This window comes from Myxocyprinus asiaticus, chromosome 6 (genome assembly GCF_019703515.2).
Source record: "Myxocyprinus asiaticus isolate MX2 ecotype Aquarium Trade chromosome 6, UBuf_Myxa_2, whole genome shotgun sequence".
Lineage (NCBI taxonomy): Eukaryota > Metazoa > Chordata > Actinopteri > Cypriniformes > Catostomidae > Myxocyprinus > Myxocyprinus asiaticus.
This window is the reverse complement of record NC_059349.1, coordinates 2,838,891-2,858,209: the sequence shown is the minus strand read 5'-3', so window position 1 is coordinate 2,858,209 and position 19,319 is coordinate 2,838,891. Positions and strand designations below refer to the sequence as shown.

The 19,319-nt window shown below is 36.7% G+C and overlaps 1 protein-coding gene across 1 annotated transcript; it reads right to left on the bottom strand.

The window, feature by feature from the left end:
* Window positions 1-1,277: 1,277 nt before the first annotated feature.
* LOC127442980 (gastrula zinc finger protein XlCGF7.1-like) lies at window positions 1,278-11,379 on the bottom strand. Its single transcript, XM_051701453.1, has 3 exons — window positions 11,311-11,379; window positions 5,596-5,841; window positions 1,278-4,412 (listed from the first exon to the last, which is right to left on the bottom strand). Exons 2-3 carry the CDS (start codon window positions 5,678-5,680, stop codon window positions 3,673-3,675), a joined length of 825 nt encoding a protein of 274 aa, XP_051557413.1. The 5' UTR covers window positions 5,681-5,841; window positions 11,311-11,379; the 3' UTR covers window positions 1,278-3,672.
* Window positions 11,380-19,319: the final 7,940 nt, after the last annotated feature.

Genomic DNA, 19,319 nt, shown 5'->3' with positions numbered 1-19,319 from the left:
TATATATATATATGATTATTATTATTATTATACATATATATGTATTACTGAGTCCGACTTGGAGATAATTAGGAATGCACCTGCACTTTCCCCTTTAAACACCCAAAAGGTTTGTAAGGAAAGTATGGTTTGACATTCAGTCAATTCAAAACCTGAAACCCATCAAAGGCGTCTCTCGCTGTTCAGCAAAACGAGGCAAGCCGATTTGAATTGTAATATAAAAACATCTAATATTGTTGCGCTGCTCAACAAACACCCACTGTAGGACACCGCTTGTCATGTATCGTTGACTGAAGCACTGAATGTAGAATGTTTAATAAAAAGCAGCCTTTTGTGGTTTTGTAATTTTTCAAGGCCATATTTCATTCTTAATTCAATTAAGTGTTAAGCCTTAATGGACACCATATGGATGTCATATGGATGTCCGCAGATTTCAAAGCATTGTGGATGTTTTACCACTCATCAACCACTTTTACAACTGTAATGTCCATCTCCAAAAAATTGTCAACTTTTTTTCAATAATTTGTAAAGCTTTTTATTTAATTCATTACAATAAATGTGATATTATTGCACTACTTTATCTCTGTGTCTGATTTAGAACAGGCAGACTCTAGATATACCAACCCATAGAAAATTTTAACTGATATTTTTATTCTTCCAGTCAAATTATGCACTGCAAAAATCAATGACAGTTGTAACTAATCAATGCTAGCAAGTGACAATTAAGCGGGATAATCCATGGCTAAGTGTGCGTGAACAATTTGAATGTAGTTTGCCTCCAGGTCGTACATAAAAAATTTTAACGCACACCTAGCTGTGGATAATCACTTACTTAAATGGTCCTGCACTGTAACAAATTATTTTTAAAAGAACAAATAGTATTCCCAATGACTGTAGTATGTAGTATCTCAATGACTATGAGGTCATAAAAGCTGCATGCATAACTGTAAAAAAAATTAGAAAATGCTGTTTAAAAAGTGTTAGATTAAGTATGTCCTTACACACCACATGCCAATTTTCCAAAAGTATTTTGTGTCAGCTACCTCCATAAACGCTAAAATGCTGGGGTCAATGTATCCATTCAATTGGTGTTTAAGTTATATATATATATATATATATATATATATATATATATATATATAAAAAAATAATAATAATAAAAAAAAACACTACAACCTTTAGTTTGGAGTTTGGAATTTATTTATTTTTTAGTAACAGGGATTAAAATAGAACATGCAATTCAATTTAATGAACACTTGGACAGTGACGTTTTAGAGCAGTGTATGGACTGTTTAGACGTTCCTTAAGCACTTTAGGTAAATATTCAATGAATATATCAAACTTAAATGCCTTTTTTTTTTTTTTATGTAACAATGTTGTATTAAAATACAATTTATTTGAAATATTTCCTGTCATGTGGGGTCACAACTCACAGTGGGAAGGAAAATTCTACCATTACAAATTTAGGGGGGCCACTGGGGGAGGCTTATGGGTACACTGATATAAATACATTTATATTTCCTTTCAAGCCGGTCACTTTGACGCTGCATCAGTAGCTGACACTATGGGAGCTCCTCATCTCTGAAACCTTATAAAATCATGGCAATTACATATTGGCAGGTTGCGCTTGTTGCTCCACCCCTATGTGTGCATATAAACTGGGGCACAAACCCACATCATCAGAATTTTCCTTCTTAGGGTCGTGGGAACATCTTTCGTGCTCTGAAACCTAAATCAACAATAATTGTAATTTGGATCTGCACCCTTTCAGCGAGTGGATTATCTTTCCTCCCCGTGTGCTCTGACGGACAACGAATCCTTTGAACGCTTCCGTGTTTGATACTGATTGCATTGTTTACTTTCTTGTAATTCACCTTCGAGGGGACTGCATACCAGTTCAAAGTTCTGCTCTTTGGCTTGTCCCTGGCTCCCCATACATTTATAAAAAAAAAATATGCAGCGCTCACTCCGCTGAGGCTGAGTACTGAAATACCTCAACAATTGGTTGCTTTTAGCACAATCTGAGGGATCTGCTGCTTACACATCTGAAGCATTTGGGCCTCAAAGTCAATTGGGTGAAAAGCATGTTGGCGCCCAGTCTGCAAATTTCCTTCTTGGAATATAATTCAAACCCTGCAAGCTTTCTCTCCTCAGGATGTAACTTGGATGTTTCCTCCCTCCCTTCCATGGTTTTGGCTGCAAAGAGGATTGATATACAAGTGTCTTCCCTATATGCATGCAGCAGCGGCACACCTGAAATTTCACATGGATCATGTTTCACATATTCTTAATGCAATGCATGCTAGGTCTGTTCAGATAGAGAAAGAACATTGCCATGGTTCTTCCTCCATTGAAATATTGCGCTAAGATCAAGTGAAAAGATATATTAGCCAGCAATTGCATTTTCTTAAAATATATATAGTCTAACTCACCCTCGCATGTGATATCTACGATGCCTAAACTGCAGATCTCTGGCATTTTCCTTACCCCAGTTGAGAGAAGGGTACGAAATAACCTTTTGACCAAAATGTACAGGTCGGCAGGAAAATGAGCTAAATTATCCGCCACTGTTAAAAAAATACCCACCTTTATTTTATGTCATACCCTGGTTGAGAGTAAAAGAAGTCTGCTTTATCTTGACATATGAACAGGTAGATGGAGGTTCATCATGGTTTTGCAGTATTTGGATATTGTCCTACTCCCAAATGCCAGGTTTAGGCAAAATGCACTTTTTTCTTTTTTTGCTGGCGGTAGCAAAAGTCTCATCCAATTTAAATGTGGTAGTCTACAACTTCTCAGGTGATTGAAACAGCCAACTTGCGTTGCATGATAGATGTGATGGGCTACACTCAAACGTTCAAAGTGCTGCATAATATCGATATAGATGCAGCTGCACTGATACACGCATTGGCAAGGAGAAAATGATGATGTATCGTCGTATCGATATTTTGAACACAGCTCTACCTGACACAGCGTCGAATCAACTAACTTGAAATGAACGTCTGTTACGAATGTAACCATGGTTCCCTGAAAAAAGGGAATGAGACGCTGCTTAGCTTTGTCGCACTACTGATTTCTCAATGTAAAGGGGCAGAGAGATGCCTTCTCCCTTCAGTCAAAAAATCCAAATGTGGCGTTGTGTCCCGGTTTATATCCCAGTTTACAAGTGCATGGGGTGGAACAACAAGCACTATCTACCAATATGTAATTGCCATCATTTTATAGGGTCTCAGAGATCAGTACTCCTGAGAGGAGCTCCCATAGCATCAGTATAGCGTCCCTACTTTCAGGGAACCAAGGTTACATTCAAAACCAAGACAATTTTTTAGATTATATATTCTTAGATATATTTTCATCCACAGAGTAAAAATAGTTGACTGTTTAAGCCTCTAACCTTAGAATGACCTTTTAGTGATTTTTCGGCAAACAAGTCTGTTCTGTTCTCAATTCATCGTCATTTTTCTACAGCTAGCAAAATGTAACAAAAAATAAACTGAAAGGAGTCAACAGTAGACATTTCTATTAGGCCTAGTATATTTGTATTATTATTACTACTCATGTTTCAGAACAGTATTTCAAAAATTAAAAATAACATTGCACCTGAAGATGAACCTTACACTTTTTCCAGAATTCATTTTTGTAATGATTTGATTGGGTTAAACTCATCCCACATCAAGGCTTCTCTTCAGTATGCACTTTCTCATGTGTTGCAAGAGCTACGGAATGAGTGAAACCCATTCCACAGTGTGAGCATGTGTAAGGTTTTTTTGCAATATGGATTTTTTGGTGCATCTTCAAATTGCCAGCTTTTGAGAAGGCATCGCCACACTCAAAGCACACATGTGCTTTCACACTAGGATGAATTTTCTGGTGCTCTTGGAAATTGTGCAAGCATAAAAAGCTTTTTCCGCACAAGGAACACAAAAGGGGCTCCTCATTTGATGCCACCATAACATTTTTATCGCACTCATCACAGTTTGATGACTTTGCTCCAGGGTGCTGTTCGTGCAGATGATTTTCAAGACATTTTGAATATGCGAAACTCTTTTCACAGTGAGGGCATATGAACGGCCTTTCTCCAGTATGAATTCTCATGTGAGCCTTAAACTGTCCTTGATATTTGAATCTCATTCCACACTGGAGGCATGCAATAGGCTTATATTCTGCATAATTCCTTACGTGTCTATTAAAATGAGTTTTACGTGTGAAACTCTCTCCACACTGAGGGCATGTGTAAATCCTCCCAGCGGTGTGAATTCTTATACGAGCCTTTGTTTGTTTTGAGGAATTCTGTTCTGTCTGTGAGCAACTAAATGATTTCTCTCCAGGTGTGACATTAGAAGGTTTCTGATACTGATGTTTCTTCTCCACTTCCTTCAGTTCTTCAATTTCTTCTTTCACTTCCATCAGGTCTAAAACAAACACATTAAATAGATAAAAAAATCCATTAAACAACAACAAATGTGAGGTAGACCTGGGCGGCACGCGAGAAATATTTTAACAATACTAAAATAAATATAAACAAATATATATATTTAAAAAAGTATTTGTTTTTAAACATTTTGTAAATTGATTTTAAAAACTATTGGCCGATTAATCTGTAATTGGTCTTTCCCAACACCATAGTTATCGGTATTGATAAAATCCACTATTGGTCAACCTCTTGACAAGCTAAGATTTCTGAGATGTGCACAATAAACAGAAACTGCACTGTGGCCATCTGATTTGTACTTGAAATCACACAGTGTGCATTTTCATTGTTAAAGTTTTCACTAGTCATATTGGTTTCAGGCTTACCATTGCATTGCCATTTTAGATGTTTATTTAAAATATTGCTTTATTCTAGTGCTTGTTGTTGTATAATCAGTCTAACGAATAATTTTTCTATTATTGAGAATTCGTTTAACGTTTGATGACATTTTTCGTGCCTTTCTTAATTCGGTTTCGGGCACATCCCTAATAACCACCTTCCCAAATACAAATATTTACCATCTCCAATTTCATTGGCCTCATTTGACTGCGTAATAATTTCCACTGTGTCGATTTTTTTGCATTTCATATTGTTAATGCAGTTAATGCTGCCTAAAGAAAATGAAATTGAACTCAATTGTAAACGTGTTTTTGTATTATTTTATGATTTAATCACCTTCTTTTTGTTTCTTAAACGGTGCTTTCCCGAAGCAAATCATAAGGTTGTTTAACAGGGCCTATACGCATGCCATAATTCTATTGCAAAATAAAAATTTAGTTTATTTTCATGGCCTGCAAATTAAAAACTTCTCTTTATGGAGTGGATGATGAATACAAGTTGATGTCACAAGAATAAACTATTAACAATGGAGGGGTCATATGAAACTATTTCCAGCCCACAGTCATAATATATACATACTGTACTGTTCAAAAATCTTTGACGTAAACTACATGATCATATTAAAAGTCAAACCTAATGCAAAAATGGCGGAATGAAGTACAAATGATTAAAACTTGAGGGGTTGTTTGAAACCACCATTATTTTTAGATTCTGCTCAAGACTTGAGTGAAAATCCCAGATGTTCATCAGTAGTAATTAATGAAGAATCAAGAATGGACACCAACCTATTTGTTCCTCAGTATCATCATTTTTCACTCGGTTTTGTTCTGAATATCCCATGTCCTCTCTCTCCTCTTTAATAAAATCCATCTTTACAATAGTATGTCAGAAAATATTGACACACTTGAAGTTTGTCCTGCACTTCTGGAAACACTTCTTCAATTCAAAGATGACAGGAATATTCAGATCATTTACTGGTGGATTATTTTGGGAGTGGATTCACAATCACTGTATGGCAGCGAAGACCAGACCTGCCAAAATTAAAAACAAATGTCAGAATAAAAAAAAAAAATCTGTAATAACTTTAAGCCTTATATTTTGTCATATCAGCTTCACTAAAAGACACAGAGACCAGAGTAAAATCAGAGTGAACAGGCATCACATTTACAAAGTGGAGGATTTTGAGGGAATTTTTGGGGTTTGATGGAGACGCCAAACCTGCCAAGGTGCTTCTAAACAGGTAAACTACACTCAAGGTATTGCCACAGAAGTTACCTCATTACTGTTGAGCTCCATAATCATTCGTAAGATACTCGGAATATGTATTGTTATGCTTACTAGTTACCAGAAGAACCATTCTACTTCACGTGCTGGATCCCCTGAACACTAGGACTGGGTAATATGCAAGAAATAGGTTCACAATATTTTTATAAAAAAAATACATTGCAATATCCGATTACATTGTCAACCACACTGCCGAGGGTGAATGTAATATTTTTGTTTTGATTTAAAGACTAAATTAATTTATTTAAATTCGAAAAACTTAAACCAGAGATATTTCTAAATTCAAATTGCACTACAAATGAAAAGAATAAGAATTAGAAATAACTAAGTGGTCAAAAAAATCATATATAGCCACCTCCTATTTGCCGTCACGCAAGTATCCATCTACGTCAACAGGTGGGAAATTACTAATTCAAATTAAGATCTAAAGTAAATTATTAATGTAAACATAATAATGATAATTGAAATATAATTACATTTTTGGTTCAAGGTGAATGGTTTATTGTATTATGTTTATGATTTAAATCACACACACACTCATCTATACACAGATGAGCCAAAACATTATGACCACTCACAGGTAAAGCGAATAATGTTGATCATCTCCTAACAAGGCCACATTTCAAGGTCTGGGTAGATTAGATGGTATGCGAAAAATCAGTTCTCGTAGTCAACGTGTTGAATGCAGGAAAAATGGACAGAGTAAAGACCTGAGCGACTTTGACAAGGGCCAAATTGTTATGGCCAAACGACTGGGTAAGAGCATCTCTGAAACGGCAAGGACTGTGGGGTGCTCCCAGTCAGCAGTGGTGAGTACCTTCCAACAGTGGTCCGAGGAGGGACAAACCGGCGAAAGGGTGTTGGGCACCCAAGGCTCATCGATGCGCAAGGGCAACAAAGGCTATCCTGTCTGGTCAGAACTAACAGAAGGTCTACTGTGGCACAAGTCACAGACGATTTTAACGATGGTTATAGGAGGAATGTGTCACAACACACAGTGCATTGCACACTGCTGTATAGTTGCAGATCGAAAGCACTTGCAATGGGCACATGAGTGCTGGAACTGGACCTTGGAGCAGTGGAAGCAGGTCGCCTGGTCCGATGAATCATTTTTTCTTTAAAATTACGTGGACAGCCTTGTACGTGTGCGTCGTTTACCTGGGGAAGTGATGGCACCAGGATGCACTATGGGAAGACGACAAGCTGGTGGAGGGAGTGTGATGCTCTGGGCAATGTTCTGCTGGGAAACCCTGGGTCCGGTCATTCATGTGGACGTCTAGACACGTACCACCTACCTAAACATTGTTGCAGACCAGGTACACCCCTTCATGGCAATGGTATTCCCTGAATGCAGTGGCCTCTTTCAGCAGGATAATGCATCCTGACACATTGCACACACTGTTTGGGAATGGTTTGAGGAACATGAAGAGCTCAAGGTGGTGCCCTGGCCTCCAAATTCCCCAGATCTGAATCTGATTGAGCATCTATGAGATGTGCTGGACCAACGAGTCAGCTCCACCTCACAACTTACAGGGCTTGAAGAATCTGCTGCTAATGTCTTGATGCCAGATACCACAGGACACCTTCAGGGGTCTAGTAGAGTTCATGCCTCGGAGGTTCGGCGCTGTTTTGGTGCCACGCGGAGGACCAACAGCATATTAGGCAGTGAATATATATATATATATATATATATATATATATATATAGCTCACAGTGTTTAATTGACTTTTAACAGGAAATGTTAGGCAGATATCTATCACTGATTTTTTTAACACTGAGATTGTTGATCACTGGTTTTTTTTTTTATGCCCCCTGCAACACTTTTACATGTTATATGCTGCAGTTATATGTTTATGCCCCACACAGTAAAATTACATTAAAATTTAATTGTGAAATGCTAACATTTATTTTGTTTTAAAATAGTTCTGTTGTCACTATCAAAGGTCACTGTGACATACTGGCAACCAGTAAACACCGTAAAAGCATCACACACAGCAGAGATACGTTCAAAAATAAGAATTGCATAGGAGTCATTTACGGGTGAGACGGTTGGAACATGTCCCTACCACTTTTTACCTTTGCCAATTTTGTCCCCACCACTTTTTGAAATTCACTTTCATCAGGTAAGTGTCTATCTAATACAGCATAAACATCTCCAGTTCTTGAGCAGAAGTTTCCATTTCGTTCATATGTATTATAATAAGTGTCGATGGAATACTGGAGTTTATTATAATGAGTGCTCGATGCATTAAGTGACAGCGGGCAGCCAAGTTCTTGTGCACGTATGGCTTTTTCTCTTTTTTATAGACTTTTCATTTTGCACTGTGAAGCGTATTAAGGCCTGTTCATAATGTGAGATTCACATCTAGTACACAACTTGTTCAAGTTCAGTTGTGCATTCGCTTTCCCCCCAAACTGTCCCCACCACTTTTTAAAACGAAGCCATTACAATCTCCAATACCGCTCCAGTGGGAAATCATTAGTATCTATTATTTGATTACCGTCTTTGATGTTTTGTTGAAACACAATTCACTAATTATCAAGCAACTGCATGAAGACACAGTGCCTTTATTGAAGGTTAAACTGTTACTGCTGTTTTTAGTGGTATTGTGACAAACCGGGGTTCTCAATAAATAGTGCTGGGCTGAGAGACTACAGAAAGATTTAGAGCACCTGGAGTGGAGAGTTCATATGTTAGAAAGTGAAACTAAAAAGCCTGCATAACCGCTCAATCTCTCCCTATCGTTTCACACACCGTCGGTCACAACTCGCTTTACATTAAGTATACTCCGATTTGTATTCACATATTTATTTGTTGTTTTCACAACCGCTTGCAGCATCTTTCTCCTCTCCATGCTCTAACTGCGCAGCGAGTCAGAATTACTACCGTAATGACTCTTGAAAATTAGGCACCTTAATATTTATACACATGTAATTCTTAAACATAAAAAAAAAAAGTCTTAAAATGTAAATTTGCGATTGCTTAGTTATAACTCATCTTCCAGTGGCTGCACTGTCATGTTTCGTGTTTACAGAGTAGCAGTGGGTGTGATTTAGTGCTTGCAGCCAATTAAAAAAGATTGGCCCTGAATCTAGGTACAATCGCTGATCACAGATTTAAGATGAAGATCAGCCAATTTAGATCGGCAGCTGATCGACTGGTGCATCCATACCAAAATGATAATGCTCGTATTATTTACTAACTCTTATGTGGTCTCAAACTCGTATGAATTTCTTCCACAGAACACAAACAAAAGCCCTATTCGGACAGGACTATTTTTCTAAAAGACCTTTGAGTTATAATTATTATCACCTGACGTCTGTAATTTAATGTACTGATACGGATGGGACTAAAGATCTCCATGTTTATTACAGAGGTGGGAGTGTCTGTTTTCTAAATGTGGCCATTACAGAAGGTTGAACACATTTACACAACTTAGGTGATAAAATGAACACATCTTTTAAACTTTATTTAAATTCAAAATGACTTTTCATTTTAAAACTATATTTTAAATAATGAATATTGAATTTATTGTTTTCATTTTAATTTATTGATTATAATTATTCATTCCTTATTTTAAAAAGCCTATTAAAATAAACTTCACATGAGTTTATAGAAGTGGCTGCATATAATACACCCACTAAAGTGAACAAGACCTGTTTGTGAATTTTTATAATTATACCATTACGTTGAGCTGTGAAATTAATAAGGTGAGTATGTTACAGTGGCCAATCTTAGCAGTTTACGCGATTTGGCTCTCCTTGTTGATTTTATTTTCTTAATTTTTTTTATCAGATGGCAAATATTCTACATCCATATTGAAAGGTGCACAGCAGGCAGAAGATTGGCGCACATAAGTACGATCTGAACGGTAGTTCATGTAGGTCAAAATAACTTAGAAGTGTTGTGAAAATTCCATATAACCAATCACAGACATTCACATTCGGACAGGATTAGATTTCTCAGAGGACCCTTGAGCTCTGGAATTTTTACAGAGGTTTTACAGAGGTACAGATGTAACAAATTTCCCTAACCTCCTCAGGGAAAACTAGTCCCGTCCGAATAGGGCTAAAAATATTTTAATGCAGATATGATGTCTGATTGTCCATAGAATGAAAGGGTCCAACACTTCCAAGCCCCAAAAACGACATAAATTCAGTGGTTTAATCAATGTCTTCTGAAACATTCAAATTGGTTTTGGGTGAGAACAGACGAAAATATGATTTTTTTTTCACACCTTGCCATTGGAGACTCTTGGCACGATCACGAATTCAAGCTCGATTACACTTCCTAGATCTTGACACATGTGTAGAGCACTAGATGTTGCTATAGGAAGTGTAATCGAGCTTGAAATCATAATCCCCAAGGAGACTGCTGATGTCAAGATTTATAGTGAAAAAGGAGTTATATTTTGGTCTGTTCTCACCCAAAACCAATCAGATTGTTTGGTCCCCATTCACTTGGATTGTACCAGTATATTTACATCATTTCTCCATCAGAGAAAATCTTTGTGTTCCATGGTAGAATGTCATACGAGTTTAAGACAGCATAAGAGTGAGTAAATTATAAGAGAATTAAACTATAATTTTTGGGTGAGCTATTACTTTAATCATATTTTAAAACTAAAGGGGGAAAAAATGTTTCACCGCTTTTTTCTTTTTATTATTATTATTATTTAAGAAATAATAATAATAATTATCAGTCCAAACTACTTGTCAACATTTTTTACTTTAAGCCCCAAACAAAATTTGTAATAACATTTGTGAACACAATGTTTTGTGTGAATTACATGTTAGATGTATTTAACCGAAAGATCCGGATCAAAACAATTTGTCACGTCACGCCTCAAGCATAAATGATCAATAAAGAAGAATTAAATACAACTTAAAGAAATTATTATAATTTTGCGTTACTTGAAGATTTGATCGGCGCACATCAGTGAATAATAATAATAATCTCACCAGTTTGATACACAAAAACAAATAAAAGGAGAAATATGCACGTGTAACTCTGTATGTATAACCAGTTCTCTACTAAACACATTCATTCAAGTAATCTCAACATTTCCTGGTCGGGATATATAAGTAATGAAATATCTGTAGATGCACAAAAACATCAGCTCTTCACATACCAACACTAAACAGTTTCAATAACATTATCGTACGGAAGGGAACTAATGGATCAATTTAAAGCAGTTTCGAATCGTTTAATTCACCTGAAATGCTGAAGCGCTCAAAGACAAACCTGCAAACAGAAGAATGATTCGCGGCGCAGCGTTATGATGACGTCTTCTTCTTCGTTGGATTTACTGGCGGGTTTCATACTGCCACCTCTTGTGCTGGAGTGTAAAGAGAAGTCTAGGCACAGTAATATACTGGGTGATTTCTTATATCCTGTTCTTAACCCTTGTGCGACCTTCGTGACATTTTTGTCCTTTTCATTTTTTTTTTTTTTCGTTCATTTTGGCTGTGTTAATGCCAAGGCATACATTTTGCCAAAGGTGTGTATTTTTGGGGGAATTTTGATATTTCAACCTAATTTCCTATAATACATCTATAATACACTGTGTACACAAAATAGTAACACTCAGGACCTTAAGGACAAAAATGTCCCCATTTAAACCCACTAAAACTGCAATATTTGATCCCAGTGCCTTTAAAGCATAAAATCATGACTTCTATGATATTATGCTTTTATTCCAGAGCCCTGGCTTCAAAATTTACATTTTTGATATTTTCCACCAGATGGCACCATTTTTCTCATGTTTAGCCTATGGAGTAAATACATGCTTTTTACCTATTTTTCTGTTTGATCTATTATATATAGAGCACTGCAGGCCACTTGAATAAATGATACAGCTAAAATTGTGTGGGTGTGTTGGTATGGATGTCAGAGTGTGTTTTGTATGTGTGTATTGAGAAATTTGTGTGTGTGTAAAAAAACAACACTGGCATTTAAAGGGTTAAAATCCTGAAAATGAATGAATATATATGGTAGTTATGATCAGGACTGATGTTGATTAAAAAATCTAAGTCAGTGAAAGTGAAAAATAATATTAATAAATAATATTTTTATGGCAGTTTTTTTGATGTGGACATTTTTGTCCTCTAAGGTCCTGAGTGTGAGGTTTATTTGAAATCTGACACTGCACAAAAAAAATAGTAAAGCATCAAAATCAATGTTGTTGCTAATCATTGACATATCCCAGACTGTGATAATACAATAACCCCTTAGAATTTTGTATATGGAAAATAATTTTTAATATATAATAGTATTATGGCAGTTTTTTGACGCAGACATTTATGTCCTCTAAGGACCTCTGAGTAACTTTTTTTATTGAGGCACAAGGGTTAAGAACACTGTTTCTTATTAATTTCATAACCGCCTTTATTATTATGCATTGATTTAAATACAATGTATTTGAACTATTTCCTGTGATGTGGGGTCACTCAACTCACAGTGGGAAGGAAACCCAGATAGAAGGAGACATTGATTCAACATCTATGTCGGGATCAGTTGTCGATCAGTTTTCAGTGTTGAATCAACATTCACTATTTGGTCGTTACATCAGAACATTGTTAGGTCAAAAGCAGAACATAAATTCATGTCAAAATGAGGTTGATTCATCAACATGTACCACTGACCCATTTGGTTGAATGTTCTATGTTGAAACTTGGTTAGAGAATTCAAGGTTCTGCGCATGCGTGTTTTTTAATCTACACCGGGCCAACCATCAGAGGACATGTCACCAGGAAAAGGTTAGCATAAATGTACTTTATTCATAATTTTACACAGTGGTTTGTCCATATATTGTTGAATAAAACTTTAGAGTTCACACGTTTTGTCCTTTAATGTTTTTAAAACTTTCCCTGTTCCCTCTGCTGAGAAATGCAGTTCTCTTTCAAGTCAGTCACTTTGACACTGCGTCAGTAGTTAACGCTATTAGAACTCCTCTCAGGAGTGTTATGCATGTTTTTTTGAGTGTAAAGCACAAAAAAGAGCTGTTTGCTTAAAGGGTCATGAAACCCTAAAACACATTTTTTGAGATGTTAACAGATATGTTCAGGTTGCACATCATTTAAAAAAAAAATTATAGCACTCATTGTTTATTGTTGAGGGGAAAGTAGTTATTTTTTTTTGTTTTATCAAGCCATTTCGTTCTTCTGGTTTAAAAACGAAAATTGACGCAACATCACAAAAATGAGGTATATGTGTAAACTCTTGAGTTATGATTGGTAGTACACATGTACGTCAGTAGATCCTGAGTGTTTCTCCACATTATTCATAAGGAGCGCTTCCATCCAATCACAGTGTGCTTCATGCATGAGCTGACATTCCAGTGAAGAATTCAAACTCAAGAATGTAACAGCTGTTCCGGGCAGGAGCAAGACTTCAACAGCACTCACAGAACAGACATGAGAGCGGACTTTTACACTAAACACCGTGATGAGATCTAAATCATTAGTCAAAATAGACCACAGTCCATAACCGGACCGGCATGAGCATTTTGGCTGCAGTTCTGCTACCCGTGCTCCAAACATGCTGTTTATGAGGGAAGTTTGTTAAACGGAGCACTGATTCCATTGCTTGATGATGTCTGATAACAGACCAGATAAGATCGAAATTAATCATCAGTATGGACCATGGTCCATGACTGGTACAGGGCGAGCATTTCTTGGCCTCAGACATAAAGCTGCTGTGTATGAGGGAAGGCTTGTTGTTTACACGGAGCTCTGATGCCATCACATCTTCTGTGACTGTGTCCGTGTGGCTGATTTTATCACACAATTTCATGATGTTAACATGCATTATACTTAAGTATTGTGGCTTTAGTTTTTAAAAACAGTGTGTACTTAATGTTTTGTGTATCAGACCCATTTATTTTTATTGTATGTGCCTTACTGAACACGATTTTATTTCTTTAGAAAAAGGAATGTGTCTAAATTATTTTCGGTGGTAATCAACATGCCACAAATACGGCCAACAGAACTTGTATTAAACACGAAACACTCCTTGTAAGAAAAGATATCTATGAATGAAAGTCTCAAAAGCAGTACTGGTTTTGATGTCTGCTCTGAGAACTGTTCTCACTTCATTCTCAAAAGTTTGAACAAAACATCCAAATCTGTTTGCAGATTTGCAAACTGTTCTATCGTTTTCACTCTTTTGTCCCATGACTGATATAGGGTAAAGAACCCCAAAACTCTTGTGTTTTCATCTCCACTCATAATGTGATGTTCAGCCATCTCTGTTGCAAGCGTGTTTTGGAAGTAGCATATGTTTATGCCTATTCTGTGAGTCTTGAATCGCTGAACAGGGGAGGTTTCATGACACTTTAACAACATCTTTTTCAAGATGGTGTTTTGCAAATGTTTTCCACCTTGTGTGCGATATACTGTATCACTGTCTGATGGGCATGAGCACTGTTTTAAATAAGTGGTGCTCATTGAGACTAAATGCATTTACGGTCAGCACATGCAGCTCAAGATGCTTTGCACTCAGCTAGCTTTCATTCTGAAAGCCAAAGCCATTCTCCTCTCCTGCCGCCACAGGCACCGATTTATGTTTCTGCCAGTGGGTGCCCTAACAAACAAATGTCAAATGCCCTATGAGGGGCATAGGGATTATCACTTCTGAATGAAACACACCCATTATATGTCAAGTATGTTACAGGGCAGACAAAGCAGTGAAAACATCTTTTAAAATAATATAGACATTGGCTTTACTCGCCCAAAGAGATGCACTAAGGTGCGGTAACACACACTGGCTGCAAGCCACCACAACTCGAAAAGGTTGAAAGTTTCACACAATACGGGACACTTGAGCATTTTGAGCGCTTCAATTAAGGATGGGAGTCCTCTTCAAGCCTCGCTGTCAGACCTTTTTTTCTTCAATACAGGAAACAAAGCCTTCAATACGGGACGTTAGGCGTCCTGTATGGGATAAAATACGGGGCGTCTGGCAAAAACCGGACAGTTGTAACCCTTAGCAGCTATAAACATTGCATATGCCTCCTCTCCCGTTTTTTAAGCAGTTTTCTGTGACGAATGTGTTAATATATGGATGCCCTCATGAAAAACATCCATAAACTCTCACACATGGTGAACATATACAAGTTTGCATCCTTACTATGACAACTACTGGATATGCTAGCAAAAGCGACTGCAGTCAGAACAGAAAAAAAAAAAATCACAAAAAATCTTAAGGCTAAAAGTAGCAACTAACGTGGAAATTTATGAGCAACTCTAAAAACAAATTAGGGAACATGTCACTCCTAATTTTAGGACTCATAATATTTTCATCTAAGAGTAATTCATGAAGCATTTTAACGCTAAAAGTACCTCCTAAACCCACGACAGCTTTGAAGTCCTCCTGGGGACTTCTAACTCCTTAAGAGTGAATCACAAACGATCCAAAGCATGGCTGCTGTCATTAATCCAAATTAAAAACTGTAAAAAGGTATTGCCTGAATCACAATTTAGTCAATGTATTTTAATATTATAATATTATAAATATTATAATGTTGACATTGACATATCGCCTGGATCGCGAGGGTGTTTTTATTATTGTAAACTTAGTTAGAGATGTAGTTACCTCTCCCACAAACTGAAACAACCAAATTACACCAGAGATGAAGGTTTTAAAAATTCTGAGCTCATAGCATATTTTTTCCTCTGGATGCATGCTCGCAGCGGAGAAAAAAGGGGGCATCTATCTATCCATCCATCCATCCATCTATCTATCGTTGTTTGTCTTAGCTGAGAAATAGCGGTTCCCTGTCTACCAGTCACTATGTGCGATTTTAAAGAGTGCACTAATAAAACGTGACGTCAACCATAGCAACGAGGTCAACTCCTCCTTACTCTTATCTTAAGATTTCCTTAGAAACTTGCTCTTAGCAGTTTTGTGAATAGGTTTTAAGCAAAACTCTTTGGAAAACTCCTAGTGGTAAGATAAAAATCTTTGTGAATATAGGCCCAGATCTATCCACTAAAAATAAATAAATTAAAAATATCTGATTTTCCTGTAGTGTGAACAAAGCAGTGTAAATTGGGCAAAGCATGGTGGGTGCATGAACACTTCCACGAATGCAACAGATGCCCATTTTAATCATGAGTAAAAGGAAGAAATATAAGATTGTGCATGCTCAGCCTGCTCAGTTATATAGTTATTATTTTTATTTTTTTTTTAACATGTGACGGTGCACTTGTTGAATTCATTATTCAAGAGTTCAATCTGAAGTTGTGTCTCGTAAATCCAACGGATAATTCCTCTGGGTCCAGATCTCCAGCCAGAACCGCGATCCCTAAGTGAGATCCACCAATCATAGAAGTTCCCAATTACCAAACGCTTTTTGCGATTTTTGAAAATTAATTGCTTCAAATCAAATGTTTTAATGTCATTAATTCATAATAGAGCTTTCTGGTTTGGGTCAAGGCTGAGAATTATATATATATATATATATATATATATATATAAATTAAATGCCTATGGAGAAATGTTTTTTTTAAATGTCTATGGAGAAAATGAATGGGGAATATCTCGTGCTTTTCCGTGGGTGCTCGGATCAGCACATTGCTGAGGTAAAGTTGGTTTTACAATCACATATCCAGACTTACATTTTCAATAGGTTTCTCACAGTGGATGCAAAAAGAGAATAATAGTATATTATAATTATTCGCAAGTATGCCACAAGTACAATAACTAGGCTACATGCAGTGTTCAGTAGCCTATGTTTTAAATGTATAGGCAACTGCTGCAACCTAGAGGACATGCTACATCTCTTAGTTGCATCACTTTAACCTCCTAGTTTCAAAAGCTTTTTCAATAACAATGATTGCACATATTACCCCAAAACAACAAATACCCTCTTAAGGACATGCTACGCTTGACAGTTTGGCAATTGTCATATTTACAAAGTTTGGTGGACTCTGTAATTCAGCAATAAATGAAGACAGTTTCCATCTAACTACAAGTTTTTAAAAAAATGCATTCTAATTTATATACAAACCTTCAGGCCATTTAAAGACATCATAACCATTTGCGTAACTCTTATTGTTCAAATAAAATAAAAAAAATAAATAAAATAAAAAATAACACCCAGTGCAAAAACACTTGATGCCGCCACCCCTTTCCTCAAGCCTATGAAAATATAATTATAATTTATTTGTTTACACAATATTGCTACCATCTCTCAAAACATCTTCTCACAAACTATAAGAAGTTAAACGTAGAAAGAACCAAAATTACTAGTATTTTTGATGTTTGGTGCTGTGGCACCCAGTTTGGGAACCACTACAATAAGATGACTGTGAACAATCTTCTCATAGTGCTCAAGAATGCAGAATTGATATCAAAATTTTCATTGAAAAAGGACTTACATTCTGGCTTGTTTCTCACCAAAACCGATCATATAAGTCAAGCCAAGGAAAATTAAGGGTGTTTCACAGCCTTGGTTAAATGACGTCACCCATGCTCTCAGACAAGAGTGGAGAAAAGCTGGGCGCAACTGGAAAAGAGACAAGCTTCACACATTTTAAAGGTGTGTTTAACTATCAGAGAGCTGTAAAGGAAGCGAAAGCTAAGTTTTTCTCTACATTAATCTCTGATAATGCAAATCAACCAAAAGTATTGTTCAAAACAATTGATTCTGTTTTAAACCCTACTTGAAATGCTTTTCTGGATGCCACCCAAGAGACCTGTGAAACATTTTTAAACTTCTTTACTCACAAAATTGAGCAGATTAAAGGTGTGATCGTACCTGCACAATTTGATCAACCACTAATTCTTTCCCTGTCCAGCTCCCTGACTCACTTTGAACTAGTTATGTCAGCACAGTTAGCAGATGAAGTGTTCCAGTTACAAGCTGGATATTCTTTCTCCACACCTTCTTAAAGAAGTTTTCACAACTATCAGTTCCAGTGTGACAGCCATAATTAACAGCTCATTAGCAATTGGAGTTGTTCCAAGTAGTTTTAAACATGCAATTCTTCATCCTTTGTTAAAAAAAAAAAACTTTTCACACAACAATTACAGAGCAATCTCCAAACTGCCTTTTATTTCCAAGATTTTGGAGAGAGTTGTTTATTTGCAGCTCTACTCCTATCTAAATACATTTAACATTTTAGACCCTTGCACAGCACTAAATCTGCATTGTTGAAGGTCACTAGTGATATTTTACTCTCAATGGATTCAGACTTACCTGTCATCTTAGTTTTATTAGATCTTAGTGCTGCGTTCAACACTATCGACCATAATATTATTCTCAGTTGTCTAGAATGTATGGTTGGCATCCAGGGGATGACCCTTCAGTGGTTTTCCTCCTATCTAAAAGAGAGGACGTTTTCTGTAAATTTAGGTAAAACATTTTTCTTCTACGTCAGCTCAATTACAGTGCGGTGTCCCTCAAGGGTCAATCTTAGGACCCTTGTTATTTTCCCTGTATATGCTTCCTCTGAACTCTATTTTTCAGAAGTACAGCATATCTTATAACTGATATGCTGATGATTCCCAATTTTATTTCCCAGTGAGTGTAGACAATTAAATGAAAGCAAAACCAAAGTTCTGATTTTAGGTTCCTCCATGTCCTCCTTACCTGGCCTGGTTGCCCAGTTAGGTCCTCTGTCATCGAATGTACAAGATCATGTAAGAAGTCTTGGAGTGATTTTAGACTCCTCGTTACTTTTCAGTAAGCAGATCTGTGCTATTGTCAAGGGTAGCTTTTTCCACCTGCGATATATTGCTAAAATAAAACATTTTCTTTCCCATAAAGACTTGGAAATTATGATCCACTCACTTATTACATCAAGGTTAGACTATTGTAACTCACTGTACATTGGTCTGCCCCAAACTGCTTTATCCTGCCTACAGCTAGTTCAAAACGTGGTCGCTAGGCTTTTAACAGAGTCAAGAAAGAGGGATCACATTCCCCCGGTTTTAGCGTCTCTACGCTGACTTCCTGTGAAATTCAGGTTTGCTTTTAAAATTCAGATTTTTGTCTATAAGGCACTATCTGGTCTCGCGCCCCAATATATCAGTGACCTTCTCCTCCCTTACTCCATCACCAGAGAGTTCAGGTCTTCTGATCAACTACTATTGAGGGTTCCTCGTTGCCGCTATAGATCTAAGGGTGACCGTGCCTTTTCTGTGATAAATCCTAATCTATGGAATAGTCTCCCTCTCCATGTGAGGTCAGTTTAATCATTAACCATTTTTAAATCTTCT